At 39.9% G+C, this 10841-nt stretch overlaps 1 protein-coding gene across 1 annotated transcript; it reads right to left on the reverse strand.

The window, feature by feature from the left end:
• Window positions 1-12: 12 nt before the first annotated feature.
• mrps22 (mitochondrial ribosomal protein S22) lies at window positions 13-5236 on the reverse strand. The gene is made up of 8 exons (XM_044201273.1): window positions 5078-5236; window positions 4211-4368; window positions 3952-4116; window positions 3262-3405; window positions 1738-1821; window positions 1341-1486; window positions 1059-1167; window positions 13-472 (listed from the first exon to the last, which is right to left on the reverse strand). The coding sequence occupies exons 1-8, from the start codon at window positions 5202-5204 to the stop codon at window positions 380-382; spliced, it is 1026 nt and encodes a 341-aa protein (XP_044057208.1). The 5' UTR covers window positions 5205-5236; the 3' UTR covers window positions 13-379.
• Between the last annotated feature and the right edge of the window lie 5605 nt (window positions 5237-10841).

Consider the following 10841-nt stretch of genomic DNA (forward strand, 5'->3'; position numbering starts at 1 on the left):
TCCAACAACACATCACAAGTACAAAGAACTTTATTTTGTTATGTACATCATTTGATTTAACACATCAGGTTTGACTCAGAGGTCCAAATGAAATACACATACAGACAATAAGAGCATTTTACTACAATTTCTCTACATGGATAAATGACAAACTCTGTGCATCTTAAAAGTTTCAAAGCTAATTCTTCAAGTCCATGGCTGTGAAGTGTATAGCTTTCCTTTCAGTCAAGGAGCATGTTACTCTAAGACCCAATAAGTGAAAGAACAGAGAGTGGTCGTATTTTACATATGGGAAGCCATTTTCAGTCCGTTCCTCTGGTAATGGGTACCATTCCTCATTGTGGATGAATTTGTATATTTCTATCTAGGAGTGGGCCAGTCAGGCAGCGGAGTTCTTAGCAGCCGTCTGTTCATATGCCTGCAGGGCCAGCTCAATGTAGCCCGACCTCTGGGACTCCTTCTGGGCATAGATCTGCAAGAACATGGGTCAGAGATCAGCAAAATGGAGGAGAGAAAGGTCACCCCAGTTACTAAGTTAAAAAAAATCTAAAAAGTAAAATCACAGTATTACTTGTTTCAGTGGCAGACTAATAAAACACAACTACGTATGTGCTGCACAATCAAGCATGACTAAATAAGAGGCCTTGCGTGATAGTGACTGTAGCAGACAGACACACACCCGTGTCTCCTGCAGCTAACCTTTCATATTTAATGGCTGTCATTCTCAATGCCCCTCCCCACCGCTTCAAGGCCGATGGGCTGCGAGCACTAATAAGACCTGATGTGTCCTGGGCTCGGCCCCGCAGTTCCCACGCTGGAGACAAACCCAAACCTCTCACACGGGAAACCTTAGATGAGACGGCCTTGACTTGACCTCTCAAGAGCTACACTGACTCCTGATTCACTCTAATACCTGAGGGACACAATTTATATGACCTGGACAATTTCTGGATCAAATGGCAATACATAATATACACATACTGTAGCAAAGTGAATAGAAGTGTAAAATACAACTACAAGTGATCAGATATTTCCTGTCAAGGTTGAGTTGTTCTCACCTTAAGCAGGTCGGTGCCAGTGGTCTGCTGGGTGGCAGCATCCTGAGCTGACTCACTGTGGGGGTGGACCATGTGGAACAGAGACACTAGGCTCACTGCATCCTGGAGCCTGGAAACACACATGCTGGGAGCTTAGGTCACAGCTCTTTGCCAGTAGTTACAGTGACTGCTGTGACTTAGCCTGAACATCAATTACAAAAACAGTCTCTCATACCTCTATTAACCATGCATGCACTCATCACTCTCACACACACACACACACACACACACACACACACTCACAGCTCTCTCTTCAGCATGTCCACTATAAGCCCGTCCACTCTGCGAGCGTTGAGCAGGTACCAGGTCATGCCCCCAAAATGTCTGGTGGAGCGAAGCAGGTCATATTTGCCGTGCTTGTCCAGGTCCTCATAGGTGGCTGCATGTACCTAGACACGAGGCACATCGAATGATCCCAACTTCACTGGATGTTGTAGATACTCAGCACAATTCTCTTCACATTAAATTTATAAACTTCCAATCCACTCTTGTTCCATTTTACACTCCATATCAAGTTACCCAATGAAAATATAGAAACGGTCTGAGGAAATTTCATGGTTTAACAGGCTATATACCGTCTACAGATTTCAGTGCAGTTGGTGATCAGGTCAAAATAACAGGAAAATCAATGTCATCTTACCCTGATGTATTCTGACGAGTCTGGTTCAAATTGGACCAGACACAGGTCCAACACATCCTCATGACGGTCCTGGGAAAACACCATCTAATAGAGAGACATGTATAAATGGGTATAAAAATGTGAAAATGAAAGCCTCTAGACACTCACTGGACACCCACACAAGTGTTTTCACTCATTTTGCCTAAACAGACCTCGTCTCAGGACTGTATTGGTGTGCACAGATCTCACATGACCACCCCCACACCCCCACTCCCTTGTCAAGGAAGACAATTTACAGCTTTATCATTGGGTGTGTTGACGTGCACATTAATGTCCCAGTAATTACTAGGTTTTTGGGGTATTCTATTTGTCTGTGTGCATGTGAACATCAAATTCTGGTTTCAGAAACCTGTATTGGCTCTTATCCAAGTTCAGAGAAACCTGAATATGCTAGATGGAGTACTATCGTGACACCTTAACCAGCTGTTTGATCATTGTCTGCCATGCCGTGCCAGTGCAGCCTCAACTCAACTCACATAGTGTTACTCAATATAACAAAGGACACATGAGGACACAGATGCACGCACATGTGGGTGACACGATACACATTACTGCCAATGGTTTCACATAATTCCACTGATCTACAGAGACTCTGTAGTGTGGACAAAGGAAATGCAGGAGCTGCTCATAGCCACAAAAAGTAGGCCTTTTTCAGAGAAACCATTTTGACATAGGAAAAGCACAGATGTTACTAATAACATAACAACGGCTGAATTCCATTTATCTGCTTCAGTTTCAGGGTCCTGGTATTGTGCATGCTGAATCACTGTCACACTGCCATGGCTTACTGGGACATTTGAATAGAACAGAGCCATTGTGAGCAAGAAAGCTACAGAAAAACCTAGAACAGTAGATGTATAATTATTAAATCTTTTAGAAAATGTTCCTGATTTCTCTTTGTTAAATTGGAGGTAGCATTTCAAAGTCAGGAGTGCAGTTTTTTTGTATACTACCTTCAAAAACAGTCAATGACAATTAGTATAGAGTATGTACTGTATACAATTAGAAAGTGCCCAACATAACAGTACAGTTTGCTATTCACGTCTTGAAACATTCATCAGATACAATAAGTGGACTCTGAAAACAATATAAATGTATACAAAGCTCAGCATGTGTACAGGATTAGCATTATTTAAAGCCAATTAACTTTGTAGGTGAAATGGGCTGAAGAAAGGGAGAAACTAAAAGTGTAGAGGAAAGAAAGAAAGAGCTGGGGGAGACAGGGTAACACTAATTTAATAATTTAGAAATTATGTCATCAAGTGTTTCACCCCCAAATATAGGAATCGATATCAACTCCACAAATCTGCTGGGCTCTAGTTCCTCACAGGCAAAGACAAAGTTTCATTGTTATTTGTTTTTACTTTAATCCTAGTCCTTATGTCACCACAGTAGTCATCAGAGATCTGCTAAGTATAACTACAGGAGGGTGCATGCGAGGATAAGAATAACATCTAATGATCATCAGACATTGCCATTTTCTACCTTGAGGTTCTCCTCCTTGAAGATGAGAGGTGCTGTGAGTTTGCGTCCGTCCTTGGGGAAGTAGACCTGAATGAGCCGGTCTCTCTCCTCCCAGGTCGCCTTCCTAAGGGTCCCGCTGGGCTCCCGTACAACAATGAACCTCTCCTGGGGGGGTTCAAAGCATATACAGTGTGTATAGGGATATATTTGATCAAAGTCCTGAGTCCATTAACAAAGTAAAAGAAATTAGTTTCATTGAACTAAATTGAAAACTTTTGGATTTATTATATAAGCTGGAATCAAAGGTAGAAACAAAGATAAGATCAATTGAATTGTACATGAAACATAAAAGCACTGGTGACCTATTAGCACATAAATCTGTGTGAAATCACCAAAAAAAAGCAGTTACATTTATTTTCCAATTTAAAATAGTTGTATTTTGTAATAGCACCCTAAAATTACCCACTTAAAAAAGTAAATAATGCAAGATATGTGAACTACACTGCTTTCTAACCAGACAATAATATGTTAAGTCTGAATGGTCTTCTTCAGGCAACATTTGTTGGTCTTTTAATCTGACCTTGGCTTATGTTAATGCTATAGAACCTACACTGACTCATTAATTGTACTGTGGCATGCAGCAAGCCCCCAGTTCACCCATCTGACCCCCTGTTAAACACATGCACACAAAATCAAACACCATGTGCCTACCCTGTGTGGGATGTTGTAGGTGATGTCAGTGAATACATATTTGGCTGTGTCCATGCCATCCAGGATCTTGTCCTCAGATAGCACATCGTTGATGGGCTTCCTCTCTGACAGGACAGGGGGCATCTGCAGCAGCTTCTTAGCCTGCTCTTTGGCTAACTCGACCGCCTGGAAACACACACAAGAGATTGGGTGAAACAGGTGTTATTGTGACACCTGTTTGTGATTGAAAGGGGTTATTATGATATATTTAAACTGGCACCCGCTCCAGTTGCTCATCAGTCATGAGTTTATATGTGGGCGGCTTCAGCTCCTGTTTAATGGGTCGGAACACTTTCTGCAGGTCCAGGCCTGTTATCCTGGTGAGGATGTCCTGCACAGCTGGATCTGTGAACTGGGGCTTTGCATTGTCTGGGACGGCTGGAGAAAAAGTTACACTAGTTAACCACTTGTATAAACTACAGGTCCATAAAAGTAAGCACTCAAAGTTAACTATCTAGCTAATTTCAAATTGGCTATTGTTTGCTGTTAAAGCTACAGTGTATAGTCATGACTAGAGTGTAACTATAACAAGTTAGCTTTACAAGAGATCTAATACATGTTTTTTATAAGAGTAGTAAAAGAACACAGACCAGACTCTTTACAAATATTGCCATGTTTGACTATACAGTTTGGTTCTTTCCGTATCGACAAAATCTGTAGCAATAGCTGGTTTCTCACAAGATCTTTCAAAATTCATACAGCTACCCTCTTCAATAAGTAATGCAATTTGTGCACCAAGCAACACGTCTTGTGATTAAAACTCAACTTTCATAATTCGATTGTAAAGTTAACGCTGTCGGCAGCTAGCGCTATGAACCATTAATATTACACAGCTGCAAACACTTTGTTGACTATCGTAATGCCGACTTCACAGAAATACTCTAATTATTTGTAAAATATATTAAACATTCTTCTACAGGGTCTATATCTTTGCCAAAAGGCAATGTAATCTTAAACTGGCCGATTTGTTAAGAGAGTTTGACACTAGCACGGAAAAGTATTGAGGCTAGCGAAACACGCTACAAGGTCAGCGTTATAGTTAAGAGAATAATTCAATTGCAATGATTTTCATTGCATTAAAACATACCGTTATCTTGTGTTCCACTACAAAGCATCCTGGCGCTACATCTGACCAACATGTGCTTGCTCTTTTGAACATTTTTCACCCGAGAGTGGCTCCGAAATAAGCACCGTGCCGTACCGAGCGCCGCCATGTTTGTTATTACCTCATCGAAGCGACCTGACCTTTCACCTTTCAGTTCAACAGCCAAGCAGTGATGGGATATGTAGTGTGTTTTCGTGTGCACACATAGCCTATACATTACATTTGTTTATTTTCCTTCCCGACGGCCTGTCATGGGCCATTTTATTAACAGTGTAATAGACAAAACAAGCAAACCAAGAAGAAAAAGACTTGGTTTTCAGTGCTGCTCTGCATTTTTATCTGTGGCAACGTTGCTTTAACATTAGAAAAGCAAACATTTTCCTATGTAATAAATAAAAGAAAGTTCACAGACCCATATCACTGAAAAAGAACATAGATAACTGTAAAATAACAATAGAAATATTTTAAAAGGCCATTATAATATTTGATCTTTAAAAAGTACTTGGGAAATTTTTGTATCGACATGATTTTGTTTTGGGCCAGCTTCCTGTAGGCCTAGTTCCTTGGTAATTGGAACTCACTTACAATGAAATAATAGTATAGTATAAGAATACAAAATCTCTAAAAGAAATCAATTGACATGTATTTTGATCACCAGGTGGCGCTATGCTACCAAATATCCTGAAAACCTGCAATGCCTGCATAAGAAGACCACCTGTAAAGCATATTACTCTTGCTCTCTTAGATGAGGACTGCTAGAGATAATGCTCATTTATACATATTGTATGCTCATAGTCTCACAGCATCTTTTGTCTATCTCCTTCGCGGCTCGACTCTGTGTAGCCTACACACATTCCTAACTTGTCATTACAGTGTGTTCTTGAATTGGCTGATAACTTTCAAATGTGTCTGGACGATAAGAACTGTGCAAGAAGTCAAACACTCCACTAGAGGAACACTCACACGACACTCTCCATCAAAACAGTTATATTTGCCCACTCTTTTATTTTAAACTCTCCCTGATTTATTAGTGTATAAAGTGTAACTGAAATGATGTTGTGCAGTTATCCATGGTCATAGCAATCTGTAATTTATGTTATGTAACAGGATCATTTTTTTGTTTTTGTTTTGTTTTGTCTGATTTTTCTCCTTTTTACTTACAATAGATTTTAAAGATGGATGAATTCTGCATTTCAACAGGAGAGTCATTAAGAAAATACATATTGTATTTGGATAAAATGCATTAATAGATTTTTCATTGATTATACTTTTTTTTTTAAAAAGGTGTGCTTTCAAATACTGAAGACATAATAAGTCGAGAGAGAACACAAACATGCGTACACACAAACACAGTTTTGTATCTATGCACAAAGCTACATTTTTATTACACGGACTCCATTTGTGCATCACTGAAGTGTTTGCTTGCTCATACAGGTGGCCTGGTTCAGCTTAAAAACTGACACAAAGTCTGAAAGTATTGCACGTAAATCAGATAAAAATGTCACCGTCTTGCTGCAGTGCTTTACGAAGTCCAAAAAGTCCTTGAACAGTAGAGATACTGCACACCAGGTTGTGTAGCTTTGGGGTCATTTGCGGTTTCAAAGCTTCAACAATGAGTCAGTCATCGACACATAAAATTGAAACACGTGTTATCAGGCTGCTTTATAGTCACATCCAACCGTGACTAAAAACCAAGTGATGTCCATCAGCAAAAGCTGTTGTGAAGCTATGAAGAAAAGTTGAGGATGAGTAACCCTTACAGGAAGTGTTTAGTTTAGATATCTGGTCACAGTGGAAGGGAAGATGTGTCATCCTGACTGAATCAACCCTACCACCAAAACTCTACTTGAGTGAAAGTGATTTTAGTGTGGCCTTGCATGTGCTAATACTGTATGTAATCAACAGTTTATAAGGATTTAAGGACAATTCTGGCAATATTCTATATTTTATTATAGAATATATAAACAATATAATATACAATACAATATATTATTGTCAACAAGTCCCATGAAAACCAACAACCAACAACACTTTCTGACTTTCCTACACTGTCTGTAGCTCCATGCCTCAAACTCATTTGTTCCCAATGAAGACTTAAAAAAAGGGGTTGCAAATGTATACTTTATTACTTTTACTTTTTTTAAAAGGTTAAATAATTTCCTAAAACAGCTGAGCGTTTCTCAAACAGGGGTAAATATATGTGTTTGTTGGAGATCATTTTCAGTTTGGTGCGCTAGTGAGTGTTCTCAGCAGCAGGACAGCGTCTGTGGGAAGAAACTACAGTGAAGAAACATGTCAGCCAGTGCAACAGTGTGGCTCATTGATGTGTTTTTAATAGTTTTCGGACAACACTGGAGCTCTATGGCGTAGAGGAGGAAGATATATAAGGCTTTGGATGCGCAGCCGATTTTGTTGATTTTTGTCTTTTCATGGGATTTGTTAACAATATGGAAAATATAAAGTATGTCACCAGACTTATTCTTGGAGGACAAAATGTATGCATGACGACAAGCAATTAAAGAAAGATTCCCAAGCAGCTGACCTTCACTGACTTTGTGAAGAAAAGAAACTTTAGAATAAAGCCTTTTTCACATTTCAGATCATCATGGAGGGATTATGAGTTCACATGACGCCATCTCTCTGTTTCTGTCCGGCCCTCTCTGTCTCCCTCGGCGCACACATGCCCAAAGTACAGTAGTAGTCACAAGCCCCCGACATGCTACCACTATCCACAAACCCCAAAAGCAGCCGCCACCACACAACCCTAGAGATCATTAATACAACCTCATGTGCCACGCACAAACCCTTCCTCCAGGATCTTGTTTCCCCTCTCCCCCCAGAATCCCCCCTCCTCCTCCTCCTCCTCCCCCTCCCTCCTCCGGCCGCGACTCCCCCACTAATCTGCAGTAGGATTTAGATATTAGGCGGACAGATGGAGGTGTGGCTCGGTCGGTAATGAGGTGAGCAGTGGCAGCGAGTCCGGAGGCTCAGACACCGGCGAAACGATGTGTGGATTGAGCTGTAAGAGGCCCCCACGCAACCAGATGTACACAGCTGTCACACTGCTGACAGAAAGTAATCCTGCGACCCCAGCCCACTGCCAGAGAGAGAGGAGAGAGAGACAGGATTAGTATCTCTCCTGTGGAGGTTTAAATCACTGCAGTTCTGACTGCAGTTTTGTTTCCAGATTCAAGAATACAAGGTTAATCTATCTATCTATCTATCTATCTATCTATCTATCTATCTATCTATCTATCTATCTATCTATCTATCTATCTATCTATCTATCTATCTATCTATCTATCTATCTATCTGTCTGTCTGTCTGTCTGTCTGTCTATACATTTTTGCAGGAAGGGGAGCATTAACCTTCAGTGGAACTCTAAGCGATCCTAAAGTGGCACTTAGCTTCAGCTCCCAGGTATGAAATGTAAAATGCTCGCTGTTGAATTGGAATTTCACCTCATGAACTGAGATTGAATTGACCCTGAAACAGAAGACATGCTGCGGTGGATCCACATGGACAGGGATACCTTTGCACGCACATGCACACACACATTACAAAAAGAAAAGTTACTTACTTTATACTCAGTTGATTTAATGTCATATTCAAACAGATATTGTAGATTCTGCAATTGGGAGACATAATATCAATGCCAATTTCCATTGCAGTTTCATGTGTTTTACTGTCAGATTTTTCAGCAGCTTTGAAACAGGGCTGACTAAGTAAAACGAATACAGTATGAAAAAAATAATGCCTTAATGACTGAACTCCTAAATTATGGGAGTTAGCATTAGACCATTTGCGTTGACCTGCTTAAAAAACATCACAAGATTTTTGACACTGAAGGATTTTTGAGACTCCATATTACAAATATACAAATACAAATACAAAATACAAAATACAAATTATAACACTGTTATAGATGAAAATGCCCATCACTATATGAAGTCATTAAAATTAGCTCCAGCTCAACTAACTGCAATATCAAAATGCAACCTACATGTTAATGCATCAATAAAAAAAAATATGTATAATAAATTCTGCATAGTGAATACTTTTACTTGCAGCCAATAGTTCTGTACTTTTTAAGTATGATTTTAAATCCAGGAATTTTACTTGAGTATTTTTAAATGATATTTTTAAAAGTAGTGCTATTTTTACTTAAGTAAAGAATAAGAGTACTTCTTCCACCATTGCTCCTACGTCAGTCAATAAGTTGAGTGTAAGAGTGTGTGTCAGCGTGACTGGGAGCAGCAGGAAGCTGAGAGGTGAAACCTGAGTGTAGAAGAGGGGCTGGATGGGGGGGTGCGACGGTGGTGATGGTGGAAGTGGGGCACTCGGGGAATGACTGGCGGCATATGTTTATTAAGCTTTCTGCACAGTGGACGGAGAACGGGTTCAGAGCAGGGTGAAACGGAAAGGTGTGTGTGTGTGTGTGTGTGCAGAGCGCGAGAGAGAAAATGTGCAGAGGATGTCTATCCTCAAACAACCGAAGCGTCAAATATGTAGCACTCTGGGAGGAGATGATGGAACAAATAACTTCATTTTAAACTTGTCATTGTGAATTTGGCACATTGTTTCCATTTCTGATATATGGGATTAATGAAGAGATGGGAAACCATGTGTGTCTTTGTTTAGTGGTTTGCGAACAGGGCACAGTCAGTAGTTCATTTCAAAGCTGAAAATTGTTCTCAGTTTTAATATTCTTGCCATATAATATTCTCATTCTTGTTCTTGTTTTGTTGACATTGGCTTTATTTCTTCATTGTTTGGCGTCCCGCAGTCACCAGCATCTCAACTCCAGAACTTGTAAGGTTGTTATTCTGAGCAAACCGTCGTCCTGTTGTCTAGACCTGGTTCCTTCTCCACTCTTTAAGAATGTTTTCAGTAGTATCTCAGACTCTGTCCTGAAAAAAATTATTATTATTATTATTATTATTATTATTATTATTATTACCCCTTGAAACGGGAGTTTTCCCTAAGGCCTTCAAAACTACTGTTGTGAAACCTCTACTGAAGAAGCCTAATCTAGACTCAATTTCTTGTTGTTTTCTCCCTGATAAATAACTTACTAAATAAAAACATCATTCTAGAGAAATTTCAATCAGGTTTCAGAGTAAATCATAGCACAGAGACAGCTCTCACAAAGATTGTCAGTGATCTGAGACTTGGTGCTGATGCCAATAAGGTTTCGCTTCTGGTTCTCTTAGATCTCTTAGAAGTGCAGCGTTTGACACTGTAGACCATGAAAATCTCTTAAACTTGAAAACTGGGTTGGCCTCTCCAACTGTGTTCTAAGTTGGCTCAGATAAACATTACAGAACGAAAAGTTTATGCTCGTCTTGTGGACCATGTGTCAAAGAAACATGACATAACCTTTGGTGTTGCACAAGGGAGCTGCCTTGCCCCTCTGTTGTTCTCAATTTACATGCTTCCTCCAAGTGACATCATCGGGGAACATAATATTGGCTTCCATAGCTATGCTGATGATACACAGTTGTACATATCTGTTGAGCCATGTGATGTAGACGCCTTAAGCTCCCTCACTGCCTGCCTGTCGGTAATAAATAAATGGATGAATATTAACTTTCTTAAACTAAATGAGGACAAGACAGAAATTCTATTAGTTGGCCCCAAATCCAAAAGGGATGAGCTGCTTAAAACACTTAATAATAATCTAACTTCCTGGACCAAACCTGAAGTAACAAGTCTGGGTTTTATTTTAGACTCCGACTTAAGTTTT

This window comes from Siniperca chuatsi, linkage group LG7 (genome assembly GCF_020085105.1).
Source record: "Siniperca chuatsi isolate FFG_IHB_CAS linkage group LG7, ASM2008510v1, whole genome shotgun sequence".
NCBI lineage: Eukaryota > Metazoa > Chordata > Actinopteri > Centrarchiformes > Sinipercidae > Siniperca > Siniperca chuatsi.